This window comes from Hibiscus syriacus, unplaced genomic scaffold (assembly GCF_006381635.1).
Source record: "Hibiscus syriacus cultivar Baekdansim isolate YM2019G1 unplaced genomic scaffold, ASM638163v2 tig00112856_pilon, whole genome shotgun sequence".
Taxonomy (NCBI): domain Eukaryota; kingdom Viridiplantae; phylum Streptophyta; class Magnoliopsida; order Malvales; family Malvaceae; genus Hibiscus; species Hibiscus syriacus.
In genome coordinates this window covers 448796-469269 of record NW_024063411.1, presented here as the reverse complement: position 1 = coordinate 469269, position 20474 = coordinate 448796, and the positions used below count along the sequence as shown (strand labels likewise).

At 35.9% G+C, this 20474-nt stretch overlaps 3 protein-coding genes and 2 pseudogenes across 3 annotated transcripts; 3 read left to right on the top strand and 2 right to left on the bottom strand.

The window, feature by feature from the left end:
- The first annotated feature begins 1752 nt into the window (after positions 1-1752).
- Positions 1753-6237, top strand: LOC120184019 (WEB family protein At3g02930, chloroplastic-like). Its single transcript, XM_039188598.1, has 4 exons — positions 1753-1876; positions 2493-2700; positions 3031-4542; positions 4711-6237. Exons 1-4 carry the CDS (start codon positions 1860-1862, stop codon positions 6001-6003), a joined length of 3030 nt encoding a protein of 1009 aa, XP_039044529.1. The 5' UTR covers positions 1753-1859; the 3' UTR covers positions 6004-6237.
- A 1694-nt stretch (positions 6238-7931) lies between these two features.
- On the bottom strand, positions 7932-9727 carry LOC120184001 (protein EXORDIUM-like 6). Its single transcript, XM_039188574.1, has 2 exons — positions 9165-9727; positions 7932-8459 (listed from the first exon to the last, which is right to left on the bottom strand). The coding sequence occupies exons 1-2, from the start codon at positions 9694-9696 to the stop codon at positions 8047-8049; spliced, it is 945 nt and encodes a 314-aa protein (XP_039044505.1). The 5' UTR covers positions 9697-9727; the 3' UTR covers positions 7932-8046.
- A 547-nt stretch (positions 9728-10274) lies between these two features.
- On the top strand, positions 10275-10994 carry LOC120183960 (annotated as a pseudogene).
- Positions 10995-12963: 1969 nt separating this feature from the next.
- LOC120183977 (ADP-ribosylation factor-like) lies at positions 12964-16111 on the top strand. The gene is made up of 6 exons (XM_039188557.1): positions 12964-13173; positions 14319-14409; positions 15062-15177; positions 15303-15362; positions 15444-15509; positions 15757-16111. The coding sequence occupies exons 1-6, from the start codon at positions 13117-13119 to the stop codon at positions 15946-15948; spliced, it is 582 nt and encodes a 193-aa protein (XP_039044488.1). The 5' UTR covers positions 12964-13116; the 3' UTR covers positions 15949-16111.
- A 198-nt stretch (positions 16112-16309) lies between these two features.
- On the bottom strand, positions 16310-18901 carry LOC120183959 (annotated as a pseudogene).
- Positions 18902-20474: the final 1573 nt, after the last annotated feature.

Below are 20474 nucleotides of genomic sequence, written 5' to 3'. Positions count from 1 at the left end.
CCCGAATATATGAATTAGAAATCCGACCCGACCCGACCCGAAATAATTAAAAATTATTTTTATTTAATAAAAACAGTGACTTAATCCGACCCGACCCGAATTATATATATTTTCGGGTCGGTCCGGTTTTTTTCACCCTAAAACCGAACCCGACCCGAACCGAATATCACACTTAAAAAAATCCAACCCGAACAAAATAAAGTTTCATCCGATCCGACCCGACCCGAATATATGAATTAGAAATCCAACCCGACCCGGCCCGAAATAATAAAAAATTATTTTTATTTAATAAAAACAGTGACTTAATCCGATCCGACCTGAATTATATATATTTTCAGGTCGGTCCGGTTTTTTTCACCCTAAACCCGAACCCGACCCGACCCGAATATCACACTTAAAAAAATCAGATCCGACCCGACCAAAATAAAGTTTCACCCGACCCGACTCGAATATATGAATTAGAAACCCGACCCGACCCGAAATAATAAAAAAATATTTTTATTCAATATATGAATAAGTTACCAAATGATTGATGAGGGTAGTATGATTGATGAACAAGGGAATTTAATTTCATCCATTTTTAGATGTAATTCACTTTCCCTCATTTGATGGAATTGAATTCCATCAGGGATTCCAATTCCCTTAAAAAACTTGAACCAAACATGGAAAAGTGGTGGAATTGGATTCTAATTCCCACCAATTCCAAGAGATTCCGTCCAACCAAACGCCACCTTAGTATGTGTGTGTTTTGCCACCAATAATAAAATTGACTAGAGATGTAATTACACAATTAAGATATGTTCGAACAATTATCGTAAATTGTATAACTAAATAATTATTATTTTTATCAATATTAGTAATAGTAGTTCACACCTTTAATTAATATTACTATTATTAGGTTAAAGTCTACTCTTAGTGCTTGTACTACTCTAAAATTATGTTTTAGTTATTGTATTATTAAAAGATATTTTAGTCTAGGATAAATTACGCATTTAGTATCTAAACTATCAGTTTTGATATATTTTAGTACCTAAACTTTCATTTTTTTAAATCATACCTAAACTTTAATTTTTATTTCATTTTAGTATTGCTGTTAAAAACTTAGTTTTTATTTCATTTTAGTACCCCATTCAACATTTAACATTAAGTTTTGAAAAATTGAAAGTTTAGGTACAAAACTCGTTAATTTTCTAATAGTGAGATATTAAAATGAAACAAAAAATAAACATTAAATATGATTTTGAAAAAAAATAAAAGGTTAGATACTAAAATAGACTAAAACTGATAATTTAGGTACTGAATGCGTAGTTTACCCTTTACTCTATATATGTTTAAAAAAAGAAGTATTTTTACGCGGAATATTAAATCTACCCTTAGCTGAATTGAAAATCAGATTTAAATATTCTTTAGCTTTTTTTTATCAATTTATAAATTATTTAAAAAAAGTAATTCATGAGTTAAATTGACATTTTACCTAATTTTCAAAGTTAATTTAATATTTTATCTAAATTTTAAATTCAGATTAAAATTCTATCTAAAATTTAAGGATAAAACTAAAATTTAAACACTTTTATTTTTCAAGTCGTCAAACTAACAAAAGTTAACGGTTCATTGACAAAAATAAGATAGATCAAAAACAAAAGTAACCAGAATGTAAAGTTTTCAAAATTGGTGAGCAAAATAAGATCATAGGTGCCTAAACTATTTAAGGAAAAATACTCTCTCTCTCTCTCTCTCTCTCTCTCTCTCTCAGCTTAAAAAAGTAGAAATGATTCATCAGTTATATTTGAACGTTATATATAAAATGTAAATCATTCGTAGATAGTTTTTCTCTAAGTTCACTTCCTCTCATTCTCACCATGTCTGCTAAATCCAAGTACGTTCACCTCTCTCTCTTTCTGGGTTTTCTTTTCTCTTTATGAACTTCATGCTTTGTTCCTTAATTCCTAATTTTTGACTTAGATCTGACTTGGGTTTTCTTTACTTTCTTTGGACTGCTCATTTTTTAGTTCATGTGATGCCTTTTCTCTATGCTAAATTCTGGGATTTTGTTTAATCTGCTCCTTGATGCTTTTAGGCTCATGCTATGGACCTTTTTTCCCACTCAAATTCATAAATTGTTGGTTAATTTTGTTCTTTGATTCTGTTTTTCAAATGGGTTTTGCTCGAATTTTAAGTATTGAAAATTTTGGGTGTTTCTTTTGTTCATATGATTCTTGTAATTTGACATTTAAAGACCCTTTGTTTCACTCAAATTCATAAGATTGTAGTCGATCTTGTTCTTTGATTCTATTTGTCAAATGGGTTTTACTCAAATTTCAAGTGTTTAATTTGATATAATAGTTTTATCTTGCCAAATTATGTGGAAAAAAAGTTGCCATTTTTTAGATAAAATCCATCTTTAATTTGATTTGCTCATGAATTTTGTTTATATTCTTTGCTATTGTTTGTTTAAAGTGATGGGACTTTGACCTTATGCACAATCTGTACAGATCAAGTTCATCTGATACTCCAACCAAGGTTTCACCGGCTACACCTAGAGTGGCAAGTAAAGTAAGCAAGGGACTGGCTAAGCCGGAACCCGGTTCTCCCTCCCCATTGCAAAGTGCTCGTCAGTCAGGCGATCGACTGCAGAGGCTATCTCTTAACTCGACACCTACAGCTGTTCGTAGATCACCGAAGGTTTCCACGCCGCCTGAAGTAAGTTATTAAGTCAATGTTGTCAAACAATTAGGTGTTTGATCTTACATGTTTCATGCTAGATGTAAGTTCTATTGGATTTGTTGATATGGGATTCGGTTATGAGGATTCCGAACCTGTGTTCATATTTTGTTGATGTTTCCCGATACTGAGTTGTATTTCAAATAATATTTAGAAAAGAAAATGTGTTATCTGATATGAATCATTTTGTATATTTTGATGTTTGGTGAGGAAAAAACCGGTATTAGGAAAGAGAAACAAATAATCTACTGCTTTAATTATGAAGTTAATGGATTTTCATTTGCTTTATCGGTTGGGTTTGATTATCAGAAACCGCCAACGCGGGTGGGTAAGGGATTAGAGTTGCAAGCTCAGTTGAACTCGGTTCAGGAGGATTTAAAGAAGGCAAATGAGAAAATATCATTGATCGAGAAAGAGAAGGCGCAAGCAATTGATGAACTGAAAGAAGCACGGAAAGCAGCTGAAGAAGCAAATGAAAAGCTTCGAAAGGCTTTGGCTGCACAAAAGCTAGCCGAAGAGAACTCAGAGATTGAAAAGTTCCGAGCTTTGGAGTTGGAACAGGTGGAGATGGATGCTGCTCAGAAGAAAGATGAAGAATGGCAGATAGAAATCGAATCCGTTAGGAACCAGCATGCTCTGGATGTTGCTGCTCTCGTCTCAACCACTCAGGAGCTTCAACGGGTGAAGCAGGAACTAGCCATGACTTGTGATACAAAAAACCAAGCATTAAATCATGCTGATGATGCAACCAAGATTGCTGAAATTCATGCCGAGAAGGCGGAGATTCTCTCGGCGGAATTGGTTCGGTTGAAGTCGTTGCTTGAGTTGAAGCGTGAAAGAGAGATTAATGAAAACAATGAAATGGTGTTGAAGCTCAGGGAAGAGATAGAATCATTCAAACAAAAAGTTGAGAAAGCAAAGGCCTATGAGGAGAAGTTGGTGGAAAACGAGGCATATGTCGAACAACTTAATGTTGATCTAGAAGCTGCGAAAATGGCTGAATCGTATACACGCAATGTATTAGATGAATGGGGTAATAGGGTTGAAAAATTAGAAATGAAGATTGAGGAAGCGAAGAAGTTAGAAAGATCTACATCGGAATCTCTAAACGCAGTCATGAAGCAATTAGAAAGCAGCAATGATTCATTGCAAGATGCAGAATCTGAAATTGCTTCTCTTAAACAGAAAGTGAGATCACTGGAAATGATGATCGGTACACAAAGAAGGGATCTTGAGGAATCAGAACACCAGATTAATACGGCTAAGGAAGAAAATGCAGAAGCAGGGAAGTTGGTCGAGTCTCTAAAGTCCGAATTAGAAACAGTGAAAGAAGAAAAGACCCGAGCTTTAGATAATGAGAAGCTTGCAGTTTCCCGTGTTCAAACTCTTTTAGAAGAGAAGAAGAAACTCATTAATGAGTTGGAAAATTCTAAGGATGAGGAAGAGAAGAGCAGGAAAGCAATGGAAAGCTTAGCTTCAGCCTTGCATGAAGTTTCTGCAGAAGCTAGGGAGGCTAAGGAGAAGCTCTTATCCTGTGAAACCGACAATGAAAAGTACAAGACCCAGTTAGAGGAGCTAAGGTTGTTCCTGAAAGCAACAGATGAGAAGTACAAAACCATGCTCGATGATGCAAAAAAGGAGATTGATCTTCTGACAAATACCATTGAACAATCCAAGAATGAACATCAGAATTCCATAACCGAGTGGGAACAAAAAGAACTGCATTTAGTAGATTGTGTAAAGAAGTCGGATGAAGAAAACTCTTCTATACACAAAGAAATTAATAGGTTGGTAAATTTGCTAAAACAATCCGAGGAAGAGGCTTCTTCGTCCAAGGAGGAAGAAGCTCGGTTGAAGGATAGCCTAAAGGAAGTTGAATCTAAGGTGATTTATCTGCAAGAAGCTCTGGAGGAACTCAAGACTGATAGCACGAAATTAAAGGAGAGTTTGTTGGATAAAGAAACCGAGTTGCAGAGTGTCATTCAAGAGGCTTCTGAGTCCAAGGAGGAAGAAACTCGGTTGAAGGATAGCCTTAAGGAAGTTGAATCTAAGGTGATTTATCTGCAAGAAGCTCTAGAGGAAGTCAAGACTGAGAGCATGAAATTAAAGGAGAGTTTGTTGGATAAAGAAACTGAGTTGCAGAGTGCCATTCAAGAGGCTTCCGAGTCCAAGGAGGAAGAAACTCGGTTGAAGGATAGCCTAAAGGAAGTTGAATCTAAAGTGATTTATCTGCAAGAAGCTCTGGAGAAAGTCAGGACCGATAGCATGGAATTAAAAAGGACTTTGTTGGATAAAGAAGCTGAGTTGCAGAGTGCCATTCAAGAGGCTTCCGAGTCCAAGGAGGAAGAAACTCTGTTGAAGGATAGCCTAAAGGAAGTTAAATCTAAGGTGATTTATCTGCAAGAAGCCCTAGAGAAAGTCAAGGCCGAGAGCATGAAACTAGACGAGAGGTTGCTGGCTAAAGAAACGGAGTTGCAGAGTGTCATTCAAGAGGCTTCTGAGTCCAAGGAGGAAGAAATTCGGTTGAAGGATAGCCTAAAGGAAGTTGAATCTAAGGTGATTTATCTGCAAGAATCTCTAGAGGAAGTCAAGATTGAGAGCACGAAATTAAAGGAGAGTTTGTTCTATAAAGAAACTGAGTTGCAGAGTGTCATTCAAGAAAACGATGAACTCATAGCAAGGGAAGTTGCTTCTCTTAAGAAAGTTGAGGAGTTGTCTAAGCTGTTAGAGGAAGCTATAATAAAAAAGCAAAGCAAGGAAAACGGTGAGCTAACCGACAGTGACAAGGACTACGATTTGCTGCCTAAGGTGGTTGAATTCTCAGAAGAGAACGGGCATGGAAGTAGAGACAAGCCCAAGTCATCAGAACATCCTGACGAGTCCAAAAATGAAAGCTCTCCGCATGTGAATGATGGCTCGAAAGATGAGGCTCTTCAAGCAGACAGTGCCAAAGTGTTGGACATGAACGGACACGAGACAAAAGAAAAGGAGAATGATTCAGTAGAGTCAGTTGATACTGAATTTAAGATGTGGGAAAGCTGCAGAATCGAAAAGAAGGAATTTTCACCAGAAGGGGAACCCGAGCAAGAAGAATCCTTTGACGAGGAAGTTGATTCAAAGGCGGATGCTAGTGAGGGTTTTGATCAGATAAATGGTTCCACAGAAATCGTCGATGATGGCGGGAACTCACCATCAAAGCAGGAACAACATAAAAAGAAGAAGCCTTTACTCCGTAAATTCGGGAACCTACTGAAGAAGAAGGGAAGTAGCAACCAGAAGTAAACAATGAGACCAGCCATGGCTTGGCCCTGCCAGCAGGCTTGATGTGTTTGTTTCATTTGTTTTCCTTAACATTATCCATATAGGGTTAGTCTCTTAACTTTGTTTCCACTTTTAGGATATTTTAAATTGGATTCTCCATATTTTTTACTATCCTATGTGTGATGGAGATAATTCTTATTTTCTTTACTTCTTATCTGGAATTCATGAAAAACATGGTGACTTAAGCTTTATTTCAATGTCTGCATATGTTTTTGTTGTGTATATCTATGCACACAATGAAATTGTTGTTAAATACTTGTGTGATTTATGGGATTCGCAATGTATTATTGTTTTGTTAAATTCAGTATTCTATGATTAAAAAAGTTCTAAAGTACCCGACTGAGTAATCTCGTATTATGAATTCATCGAGTGATCTCAGTGGTTAAAGTGAGTGTTGTTTTCCTTAGAGATCCTATGATCGAGCAATTGTTTCTGCAGGGTTTGAGCATTAACTTAACATGTCTCAGTAATTAAAAGAAGTGTTGTTCTCCTTAGAGATCTTGTGTTCGAGCAGCTGCATCTATATAGTGTGTGTGCATTATCAATAGATTGAGGAAGTTTTTAAAAAGTTATTATTAATAACAGTGAAGAAAATATAATTAAAATTAATATTTATAAAATAAAATAGAAAGGAAAAATACACAAGATCAATAACTGGTGGAGTTCTACTACCAATTATAAAAGATAAATGTATTAAATACAAATGATATTTTTTTTTTGAAATAATAAGTAAATAATCTTTAACCTTTGTTGTTTTCTAAATATAATGAGGTGTGTTGCCATAATTTTGCTGTGGAAAAATGTTGCCCATGTATTATATTATGAAGGGATTAGCAAATTTAAGACATAAGATTCATTGAATATTTAATTCGTTCTTTACTTGTTAATCAAAATTTAAAAAGAATACCAACGGGGTTGGTTCAAGTGGTAAGCAGCTTGATATCGCTTAAGCAAGTCTCGAGTTTGAGTCTGTGTACGCAAAAAATCCCCACTGGGAGACTCACCCACTAAAGCCACATGTACGACCCAGGTCAATCCATATTAGTCAAAGCAAAACCTTAAGAAGCGGAAGGGCAACCAAATTCTTTTTTTAAAAGAATGGTACACCGGTATTATCAAGGATTTAAATAGTAATTTTGTTATAATAGTGTCCGTTATATAACAATAATGACAATATTTGAAAATATCATTGTCGGAAATAGAGGTGTGAAACATCTTTACACCAGTATACAACAACAACAACAAAACCCAATTTCTATATGCAATGGGGTAAGGGGAGGTAGGGTAGTAGGCTGTCCCCAACGCCAGGTTGAGAGTAGCTTCCGTGGAAGACCTCCGACAGTCAGAAAATTAAAAATATAGATAAAATGCAAAGCATGTATAAATAAATACATAAATACATAGTTGAACAGTATTCATATGCAGTCATAAATATCATTAATATCTTTACACCAGTATAACACTAGTAATTTAACGAGTAATAGTCAATAAAGGTAATAGCGGACTGTTATTTCCGCTATTGTTTCATCACTATAAAATTTTAAAAAATCCAACAGTCCGCTGCGACCATTAAAATTATTATGTTTTACAATGAATTGTGCACATTTAAAAAACATTCACGACCACAATACTCGCGGTGACCGTAATAACATCTATTACGTCCGCAACCACGAGAAACATTAAATGCTACACAATGAAAAAAGCGTTCGCAACAACAATTTAAATCCCTATTATATTATTTTAAGAATTATTATACCAGACATTTTTAAATCACGTCTAAGTTTTAAATTGATCCACAAACTATAGAACATTACGATCGAGTATTCAAATGATCAATATTATTTTATTCATGTTCTTTCATCAATCTAACAATATATTTGAGCATTACATTTCATTTTTATATGACATGCAACCTATTTAAATTATTCGAATTAAATTTTTAAACACATATACACCACATTTTTTTCAATCGTCACCCGACCTTCTCATTTTACTCCAAGCCTGTTACATGAGAGTCCAACATGAAGAAGTTGTAGGGTTCCATACAGCAGGAAGAAGAAACCTATCGCCCTGGTACCCATGAGCATTGAAGCTTCCACTGGTGCCAGGGTCAATACGGACCTTGCCCGGGTTCCCCGGGAAGGCGCCGCTACCGAAGATCGCCTTGCAGACCGATCCGGCACCGAGCGGAGCTTTTTCGGATCCGCCGTAGAAGCCTGTGTTTAGAGGGTTAGTGACCATGTCGGCCAAAGTCGTCGCCAAGGCGATCACCATCGCATCGGCTGCCTTATTCTGGTTCGGCGGTCGGAGAAAGATAATCGACTTCGGACCGTTGTCGACATCATTGAAAGGCCATTCGCATTTTCCGGGGCACTCGATTTCCGGATTCCCGAGTATAATGTATGGTTTGTTGTTATCTTCAATTCAAAAAATGTGAACAAATAATAAGTTTGTAGTACGAGATGTTCAAAAATGGAAGGGGTAAAGTATATAAATGTCCCCACACACTATAGGGCGTTGCTTTATTGAATCTATTAAAGGTTATAAAATGATCCCTCAATTATAGGGAACTGTTTTATTGAGTTCACTGAGTATTAAAATTTATAAAATAGTCAATTGACTGTTCATACGTTCCAAACCCATCTTTTTTCATTAAAAAATTGATGAACGTCCGAGTTGGACATTAATCTGCTTACTGAGATATGATAAAATTATACTTTAATGATGTATACAAACACCACTGTTGTGTTCAAACACTAGCTCGACGACATAATATTTGAAGCATTGACTCAACGACATAATGTAACAAAGAGTCAATCAATAAAATACATCTCTAATGGTTATGTGATTACATTTTATCATATCTCAGTCAACATGTTAACTTTCAAATAATATAGTTGTCATTTTTCTAACGGAAAAAGATGAGTTTGATATATGATTAGTCGGATGATCATTTTATAACTTTTAATAGTCGGATTACTCAACAAAACAATAATTTATAGTCGAGAGACCATTGTATAACTTTTAATAAGCGAATGACACAATACAATAACGTCTTATAGTCGGGATGATCTGTGTACTTTACCTAAATAAAAGAGAAGTAAAAGGTTGTGCAAACTTACCTATAAGTCCGTGATCGGCACATTTTCCAGAGCAGAGTCCTTCCATAACTACATCCTTTGCAGTAATTATAATGGGGATGAGGTCAGGTTGATCATGTATGTGTTCATGTACAATTTTCGGAATAGAACCCGCAATGGTCAAATTCCTCCCATATTTATACGAAGTATCATCTATCTGTTTCGTCACATTCACAATTATTTTCATGTTCGAGTGATGTGCTTTGGCTTCTCCTCCTCCCGGCACCGCAGTTTGGTAGCTCTCGATCGTCTGCCACCACCGCGTGACCTTAGGATTGAGATCGGGATCGCCTTCTTTGTTCAAGGACGTCAAGAAGTTGACCATGGTGGTTCTCTTGAGGACGCTACACTTGCCGTACCAAATGAGGGCGAAGTTTAGGGTCCCGTTGAGGATAGGGCCGCCATGATAGGTGATTTCCGGGTGCATTTTCGAGGGGTTGTTCTGGCCGTAGCAGAGGGACGGAACAAAGGAGAGGAGGGCGAGGAAGATCACTCCAATTGAGAACGAAGACATGTTTGCTGGGTGAAAACTCTTTAGGGTTCAAGATATGGAATGTGTTTTTCATTGAAGGGGTGGTGGAATTGTTGAATTTAAACACCCCAATATGATTTAATTTAAGGAATTTTTGGTTGATGATTGAGATTTTTTCTAGGTAAATAACTAAATTTTAAAATTTGTTAAAATTATTCAAATGAAATTCTATGGTATAGAATGGAGGGAGAAATCCTTTAATAAGGGAGGGCTATCCTTAAATAACGAGGGTATTTTTAAATATTAGCGTTTTCAATAGAATAAAATGAGATGAGAAGATCATCTCTATAACGAGTTTCTGCAACACTTAATTCAAATTAACCAATTAATAAATTAAATAAAAATGATTTTTTAATATATATATATATATATATATATATATATATATATATATATATATATATATATATATATAATATTATACATTTAACATTCATTTGGGTCTACCAAATTTCAGTTATTAGATTAAAGCATGTCCCCAACAATTATACCTATAAACTATGCTCCCTTTATAAGAAACCCTAAAGGTCCCCATGAAAAATTTGCTCATCCCATCACCCAAAAATGACCACCAAGCCGATGGCAACAACTCCCATAATAATCACCATTGTTACTCTCCTAATATCACTCCACAAATCATCATGTTCGACAACTACGACCCTTTCTCCCGATAATAACCAAGACCTTCGTGTCGCGATGGAAGAGATGCAGAAAGCTAGCTACTTCACCTTCGCAATGCTTCTTAATATGTCGCCGTTGGACTCGAAATTCCTCGCCAACGTCACTTTCTTGATGTCGAACGATTGGATGTTGTCGAAGACGGTGATCCTCGAGAACGAAGTCCACACCTTCTTGCAACGTCATTCAATCCCTTCTCAGTTGATCTTCGAGCACCTTTTGTATGTCCCGTTGGTTCGATTCTCCCCAGTTCGTTGCTCGAATATGCGATGAACGTCGCGAACGGCGGTACCTGGAGAAGTTTTGTCAACAACAACGTTAGAATCATCAGCCCTAATTCATGCACCGCGGGTTCAATCCGATGGCACGGCTTCGATGTGGTGTTGAGTCTGGTGAGTAATGTAACTCTACGTACTTGCTCCAACAACGGAGGTTCCGTGGCACCGCTTACCTCTCCGGTGGATTCACTGCCGCCGTTACCACCGCCGGCGGTCCCATACTTAATCCCCTCGTTGACGATTTCATGGCGCCTGCACCACATCCGGCAGGCAGCAGCCCCGGGTGTTCACAATTTTCATGGGATGAGAAAGTGTTTAAACTGATAATTACTACTATTTTGGTACCTCTAGTGATTGGTGTTTCCCTTTGAAATGAGTATTTGATGAACTTGAATGCCACAACTTTAAGCTTAAATGTATGAAATTTGTTCATGCATATGTATCTGAGCAATATTATAGTAAACTTTTATTTCAATTTATTTTGTAATTTTTTATAATAATTTTGTTCATGCATATGTATATGTATATGATCCATCATGCATGAATTTGGTTTAAATTTAGGGTAAATTACATATTTATTTCCTAAACTATCAGTTTTGATCCGTTTCAGTACGTAAACTTTCAAATTTTTTTTAAAACCATACCTAAAGTTCAATTTTTGTTTCATTCTAGTACACATCGTTAAAAACTTTAGTTTTTGTTTCGTTTTAGAGCCCGTTTAAAATTTAACGTTAAGTTTATAAAAGATTGAAAGTTTATATATTAAAACATACTAAAATAATTTATGTACTAAACTCGATAAATTTTTAGCGGTAGATCACTAAAATAAAATGAAAAACTAAACGTTAAGTACAGTTTGAAGATTTTGAAAGTTAAAAAACAGACAAAACTGATAGTTTAAATATTAAATACGTAATTTACTTTTAAATTTATTATGATAAATTATAAACAATTACTATAAATAATTCAAAGACAATAAAAAATTGAATATGTCCATTTCCTCCCACATAGGGATGGCAAACGGGCGGGTCGGGTCGGGTGCGGATACCCCCTCCCCATCCCCATACCCACCTAATATTTTTCAATCCACCACCCGCCCACCACCCATGATGGGTAAAAAATTTTAAATCCACACCCGCCCATGCGGGTACATTCTTAAATCCATCCCCACACCCACTACCCACTGGAGACGTACCCGGCTAGACCCGTCTGACAACAAACTTAAGTTATACATAAGCAACAAACATAAAACAAACACATCTATTAAGAAACATAATAAAATAAACCAATGATTATCTGAGTTAAGTGTTAATATAGATCTTAAAGTACATAAAACATCATAATAAAAGACATAATTAAAGCATAGAAACATAAATGACAAACACATAATGTTTTTGTTCTTTGGCACAACATTATAAAATTTCAAGCAATACTTGTGACATCTGATACTCCAGTATTACAATCATCATTCTCATAAAACACCATAATAAAACACTACTCGGTTAAAATTTGAATTTGAAAAAGTCAGTTTCAATGGCGTTAAAAATGGAGGTTTGAGAAGCACAAGTGAAACACTTAATTCTATTCAGTGGCGTTAAAAACGTAGGTGCTCAGTCACAAGATACAGATTTGTAGAACATTAAGAAATTAAGCTTAAAACAAACATTAAGATGAATCTAAAAAATAATTAAAAATCAGTACGAGCAAAAAAATTAAACTCTTAAAACGAAATGCAGAGGAGCTTAAAACGAAATGACTACGAAATTGACTCTTACAAAAATTAAATTTCAAGTAAAAAATGAAGAAACATACATGAATAAGCTGAAGAGTGAAGACAAGAGGTTTGAAAGAAAAAAAATTATACATAAACTTATCCCTAATATTTGGTTAAATTACAAGTTATATCTTATACAATATTAGGATTTATAAATTAGTATCTTAAAATTATACCTAAATTCATAATGGTCCAAAATTTAATAGATATTTAGTTGGGCGGGCGGATGTGGGGCGGGCGGATGCGGGCGGGTGGATGCGGGGCGGATGCGGGGCGGGTGAGGTCTCAAACCCATTACCCGCCCACTACCCGCGACGGGTACTACTTTCTAAATCCACACCCGCTCACTACCCACTAAAATTATACCAATCTCCGCTCTAATTAAAACGAGTACGATACGAAATCCACGAAATTGTACCCACTTGACATCCCTACTCGCGCATGGGTTCTACTCTTACCACGAAACTGCTTGGAAAATGGAAAGAAAAGAAAACAAAACCCAAAAATCAAAATCATCCTTTTTTCTCAAAAAAGTTTTTTTTCCTGCTTGAATTTTCTCTCTCATAACCCAGAATTCATAGTTTGCTTTTAGAAAGAGAAAAAAGACAACCCAGTAACGAAAAAGGGGAAACAATCTGAATCAGAAGTCGTTTTCATCGATAATTTATAAGGATGGGTCAAGCTTTTCGCAAGCTTTTCGACACCTTTTTTGGTAACTATGAGATGAGGGTATTCTTTCAATCTCTCTCCTTTTTCCTTTTTTTTTTTGGGTTGATAATTTAGAATTTTCTTCATGTTCGGATTGTTTTAGGCCGATATTATGTCTTTTATGCTGAAGATCTTATCTTAAAGCTAGAAACTTGGTAAAATTTCTCTAATTTAGCTGAATCTTGTCGTTGCTTTTCATTACATTCTTGTTAAAAGATTTGGGTCAACCTCTGATGTCGAAATACTTGATTGTATTAAGTTTTTTTTTTTGTTGTTGAATGGACCATTTGTCACTTTTGGGTGTTTTGTATAGTATGAGTATCGTTGCCTTTCGAGTCAAAAATTCGATCTTTGAGTTGTAAGCTGTGAGTGTTGTTCATTTATTATGTTGTTTGGTGGAAAAGAAAATAATCCCAAATGTTCACACTTCATTATTTGCCATAGCTTGTTCTTTCTTAAATGAGATGAATGAAAAACACAACAATTAGATGGTTCGGTTGTTAATCATAACTAGAACTTAGAGTAACTTAATTTGCCTTTGTTGTTTTCACTCTTGCTGAGGCTCACTTAGATATTTGCTATTGATTTCGACTTTCGAGTCCTATTATATAGGATGTATAATCAATAATGCAGGACTAAAATGTTTAAAATTTGTAGACCTTTTTCCATTCTTGAGTCCTCCTATGCATTAAATTATGGGTTATGTTTCTTAACATCTGTCAATTTTCTTTTGGCAAAAGTATTTTCGTCTCGAATATTTCTTGGCAGTTCCTAGCCATGGAAGATGATAACGATCCTATTAAACCGGATATTCTAGCCAATGTGAAGGGAACCTTTCCGCTGTTCTAATATACCTTTTAGGTGGCTTTCTTATCTGGAAAATATACAATATTTATTTTTGAATTTATTCCTGAATTAGTTATCTTGTTCATCTGTAACTTTGAAACATGAAGTTACACTAATTGCATCTTGATGTCATTTAGGTTTTGATGTATTCCTAAAAGGATTTGTAATGTATTTATATAGTTCCATAGTTTTATGCTTATTGTGTTGTTGAATTTTCTGTGATTACTACGGAGCGTGTAAAGTCCGAAAGTGGCTTAATTTACTTGTTTGTTGAATTTAGGTGCTAAGATATTAATAGATAAATCTTTCATATGGCTTAGGTTGTGATGCTTGGCCTTGATGCAGCTGGAAAAACAACAATATTGTACAAGTTGCACATCGGAGAAGTTTTATCGACTGTCCCCACTATTGGTAGGCAACATATCCCATAATAGCTTAAAAAAGTACTTTTGCGACGATACTCTTGAAAATGGCTTGGATCAAGTTTTATTTTGTTGATTTCGTTATGCTTGGCGTGATAATCTAGTGTCAGCTTTCTATCTGTTTGGTTTTGGTGTTTGAACCATATAAACATCATCTATATGTAAAACAGGTGGAAGGTTGCTTACATTAGGACCTTCCTGGACCCTGCATATCGTGTGAGCCTTTTTTTGGGGTCATTTGATGCTTTCTCAGCCCTTGTTCTCTAAAAATTACACGGCTTCGTAAAACTAGCAAACCTGCCCAGTGGACTAGCGGGGCTATACTAAAAGATTACATTTCCCGGTTGCCCAAATCACAATTAAGGGATTATGGTCTAAGGAAATATTGTTATTCAGTAATCTTTTATCATGCTAGTTGTTACTGATTATTTAAGAAGGTCCTCACGATGGTGTCATGCGCCTGCTTTGTATGGCCGTATGATTGTTGTTCGGGATATAGAAATCATTCTTCTCTAGTCTTTGTCCCCATAGGTGCTTTATGAACATTTTGGTTGAAATTTAGGGCATTAAATTAGATGTTATTAACATTATGATACGACAAGTTGATATGAGTGCCGAGCTCTTATCAATATCTCCTTCAGGTTTTAATGTGGAGAAAGTTCAATACAAGAATGTGATGTTCACGGTTTGGGACGTCGGTGGACAAGAGAAACTGAGGCCGCTTTGGAGGCTCTATTTCAATAATACAGATGGATTGGTGATAATTAGCTCTCTCCTTCACTTTTTGCATTCTTTTTTATTTTTTCAGGGTTTGGTGATGTTCTTCGCTACTGAGTGAAAAGATAAGCACATTCACCTCTCTCGTTTACTATGTCTGTGCAGATCTACGTTGTTGACTCCTTGGATCGGGAGAGGATCGGGAAAGCTAAACATGAATTTCAGGTTGTAAATTTAGCATGAACGCAAATTTGTTAGACATTTGGGCTTAACACGGTCTGAATTTTTCAATTTGTATTCTTTCAGACTATAATCAACGACCCGTTTATGCTCAACAGCGTCATCTTGGTGTTCGCCAACAAACAGGACATGGTATGTTTTCTGCAGTTGTTTCATACCCGTGTTTATCTCCGTGTACATTGCGGAATGAATATGGTATCTACTAGAGGAACTATTAGAATCAAAGCATGCGATTTTGAGTAGTCCGACGTATGTTATTCTCTGTTCTCATCAATGTTTCCCGAGCATCGATATATAATGTTTTTAGTGGTTACCGTTCCATCAAACTTGTTTTCTGAAGCTGATGGAAAGAGCTAGTTTGATGTTTTCTTTTTTCCAGAAAGGAGCAATGAGCCCGATGGAGGTATGCGAAGGGTTAGGACTTTTCGATCTGAAGAACCGAAAATGGCACATACAAGGCACTTGCGCGCACAGAGGAGACGGCCTCTATGAAGGCTTGGACTGGTTAGCCGGAACACTCAAGAAGATGAGAGCTGCTGGATATTCATCAACGGGTCCATCATCGTTCTAATGAATACAGATCGGAAGCGTTTCTCTTCCCATGTTGCGTTAAAACGGAGCCTTGAAAACGAGAAAATAACTCTCAATGACATCGTTTCCGGATACATCATTGAAAGGCATTGAAGGTTGGGAAGTTTAGTGTTGTAATCAAAGCTTTTTTAATGGTTCTTTTAGTGTAAAAGCTGATGAAGCTTACTTAGACGAGTGATTCCTACCAATGTGCATATTAAAAAGGCTGATATTTAGATTAATACAGTGCATACTGATTTTCTGCATTACAGCTGATATATATATATATATATATATATATAATGACTAAGCTTTATTCTTTAAGTTATTATAATCCATACACTCAAGTCTCTTTATATAATTCAGCCATCAACTTTCATAACTGTTTCTTCATCCCAAGGGAAAGGTTCCAATGGCTTGGTTGTGTCAATGAGTTCATCGACTGGAATCTTCGGCTTCGATCGCTGCATTGGCTTTAGTTTTGACCGTACTTCCCAGGGTCAGAGCAGTACTCCTATAAACGGAAAAAGGAAGTGAAATTAAGTCGAACTCGAGTTTTGAACAAAGAAAAGCTTTAAGTTTACTTACTTGGTCGGCAAGCATTTTCCTGACGAAGATTTTGAATAGTGCGAAATTGTTTTCTTTGAATAAATCATCGGATGCTCGGAGATATGTGACGCCGTGCATCTTCGGTTTTCTTTCTCGGTCACACCATTGGGCCTTGCGTTCAACAGGATCTGATTGTAAGCATTGCTGTCGTACCTTGCCAAGGCATTCTCGCCTGCAACTTCAATGTGTTCTCTCCATCCTCCACTTAAAACCTGTCATCAATCACGCACATGTTCGATCTAAACTGTTCATATGATACGTAAGTACGGAACTAAGATGAAACTTCGAGGATTCGATTAGAACAAACTTCGAGGTTTCGATTAGAACGTTTGGAAGTTTATTGATGTCTAATGCACCTGTTGAACAAGTTCTTGAGGTCCACTTTTGGCTTCCGCAGGTTGCTCGGTGTCCCTCGTCTCAAGACAAGTGAAGTTCAAGATAGCCTCATCGTGCCTCGAAAGCATCCTCGCAATGGGACGGTACGCATCTCAGTCAGACAAGTTGTAGTGCCCGGCAGTAAGCTCGGCAGCATGGCTCTCGGATTTGTACCATCAGTGAATCCCGGATACCTTAGCATGACATATACGAAAACACAAAAACATTAGATAATCCGAACTCTTCGGTTTTCCTCGAAGTACGTGTGTTTTCGATCATTTGGCTGCTAACTTGAGCTTACAGCCTAGGAAAGCCTTGTTCGCCTCCTCGAGGATGTCGTCTCCATGTGTGAGTAACTTGTTGGAGTACCATGTCAAGAAGAACTTGCCTTTCTCGGTGAGATATATTCCGTTCGGTCCGAAAAACTCGGTTTCTTCGGCTGTGTCGTTGTATTCCCCTGCGTTGTCCTGCACGTCCCATTCGGGATGACCTGCTTTTGTAGCTGCCTCTTTGAATGCTACTTTCAGGTACTTGTCATAGCACTGCACTCCATTTTTTTTAGTGTTACTGATCTAAAACCAAAGCTTCAGGCCCATGATCTTACATATGGTCTAATTGTGGTTCTAATCCTTCTATAATATTGAACTTCGGATTTAAACCCACTACTTTTATAATGTTAATAGTAGGACCAAATTGATAACATTTTAAAATGTAGACTGTAGTCATTAACACAATTTGGCATAATTTGATCCCTCTACTTCTATAATGTTAATAATAGGTCCAATTTTCAACACCATTAACCATAATTGTCAGGGTGAAGCCAATTTCTTGAGGAGGGCCAAAGCGTCATTTTGAACTTTAGATTAATTTATAATTTCACAATTTCCTAAGTGACCAAACAACAATTTTCCTCTCCTTTTTGGTCCTTTTACCTTTATAATGTTAGTAATAGGTCCAAAAAAATCTACCTGAAATTCTCCAATGCCAGGGAAAAACCATCCCTGATCTTGTGGATAAGAGGGGTATCTAAGCTCTCCAGCAGCACCAAGTCCCACTTCAATGTCAATTATGACCCCATCTTCAATCAGATCCGCCATTGCCTCCTTGAAGCTCTTCATGAAGTCCCCGTAAACCTAAATTTTCATGGAGAGTGTCTGATAATCACATGAGTCTAGATTATATTTAGAATCGACACAAGTCGGATTTTTAAATAGAAGGCAAAAGTCTAGAGATTTAATTAAGAAACAAAGAGGTTAAAAATGAATACACTATAGGCATAATGATAAAAAAAGTCGATAACGTTTGATTAAATAGTTATTTTGACTCCATTCTTTTTTTTAGCATTTTGGTCCTCAATATTTCATTTTTGGGGGAAAAATATCCCTTTGTGGATGGAAACCATTAGTCAACGCTCTAAAGTAGAGATTTTTGCCCCTAAAATAAAACATTTGAGGGCCAAATGCTCAAGAAAAAAGGACTAAAGTGATTATTTAATTAAACACTAGGGGTACTTTTGACATTATACCTATACCAAAATGGCCCAGTCCTTGTCTACGTACCATTCGGTTATAATTTACATGAAGATAAGACAATGACAAACCTGGACAGCAGTTCTTCCATGGAAAATATTCAGATGATCCACTCCGAGAGAGAGGTACTCCTTATTAAGGTTACCGGCCTGATTGGTGTAGAAGATATCGGGGTAGGATTCCCCGATATCGAGCACCCATTTCGGGATAGGGATGAACACTTCATCTGCCACATTCCCACCACATTGGTGGAAGGACATGATAGCTCGTAGCTTCAACCCACATTCTTTAACCAGCTCAGCCATGCTCCGATATGCACTGCAATACTGCTTTGGACCCTTTGCTTCCAATATCCCCCACCACACGTCGGACATTACTGCATCGATACCGGCCGTTTTCAGCGTCAACAGTTGTTTTCGCAGGCCTTCCTTGTCTGTGAGAACATTGTCACTCTAAACAATCCCCAACTGTGGATCCATTTGCAACAAATTAAGAACTGCTGGATCGTTGGTTATTAGATTAAAAACTATGTAATTTTTTTTTATTTTCTTTGTTCGAAACATGTTAAGTTTTTTTTTAGAAAAATCAGTGTTTTTTTTTAAAACGAAACATGAGTGATAGTTTCATTCGAACTTGTCGTAACCGGTTTTCGTCCGGGCACGAAATATTATACTTGGCGGGAAAATTGATGTGAATAAATAGTTTTGAAAATAATTTGGGAGTCGCCATCGACCTTTTGGATCAGGTAGGTCGAATACCTAAAAAATTTTTTTTAAAGAGTTTTAAGAAAACATCAATAAAAAAATTAACTGATCTGCGTTTATAACCAAAAATTCGTTCTTTTTAATAATAAAAAGGGATTCGTGGTCGGTTACGTTTAGGGAAGGATTAGCACCCCTACAACGCCCAAAATTGGTACTTTTTAATTATAAATTGTCTCTATTATTAAAATTTTAAAAATTCAAAAATATATTTAATTTATAATCCTATTATTTCAAAATTATATAAAAAAATATTTATTTATTTAAAAATATCAGAAAAGATCTTCTAGGTGCCTTAAGACAGCTCTTTTCTTTGATATTGATAAATATTAATTTAAATAATATTGTTTAATTTTAAAATACCAGAACATGACATCCAGTTGTATTAAGACTGTCCGTTTCTTCGATATTAAAAATAAATATTTAAAAATTTAATTACTATTTATTATATATATATATTTATGAATACATAAAAATATTTAAAAATATAAACAAATAAAATAAAAATACCACTAAAACAATATATTTTAAAAGCAATAAAATAAATGAAAACATATAAAATAAATGACTAAATTACAGTGAAAATAAAATTAAAAATCTAATTCATAATTAATCGAAATATTAGGGATTAAACATGCTATTTCTTTATTTTATTTATTTAATGACTAAAATAAAATTATCTAAAATTAGGATATTATAATAAAATAAATTAAAAATATAAACTAGGGATTAAAATATTATTTATTAAAATTAAGGGATTAAATCTGTTATTTATCCTAAATATATTATTTTAATAAAAAGGACTAAAATAAATAAAATTAAAATTTCGAGATCAAATTAAAAGTATTATAAATTCAATTTAGTGACTAAAATGTAAAGTTTACAAGTTAGGAGGACGGCGGACGGGGTTTAACTATTATCTAATTACACGCATAGTCCTTCCCGAAACGACGTCGTTCGGGAAGGCCTATATAAGGTCCAAAAACCGGCTGGCCCGAAGGGCCAGCTTCATTTCTTCATTTTTCCTCTCTCTCTCTTCTCTGAGAGAGAGAATTTTTCTCTTGCTTCTCTCTAAAACAGAGAGAAGCCAGCCGGCCGGCCACCGTCAACCGGTGTTCTTCTGCCGCCGGCCACCGTCAAGTCCGCGGTGGCCGGAATATTTTTTTTTTTACATTGAAACGTAGATCGGAACGTCCTAATGACGGTTCCGATGATTTTTTCCTTTAAATGGCTCCCGATCGGAGCAAATCTAA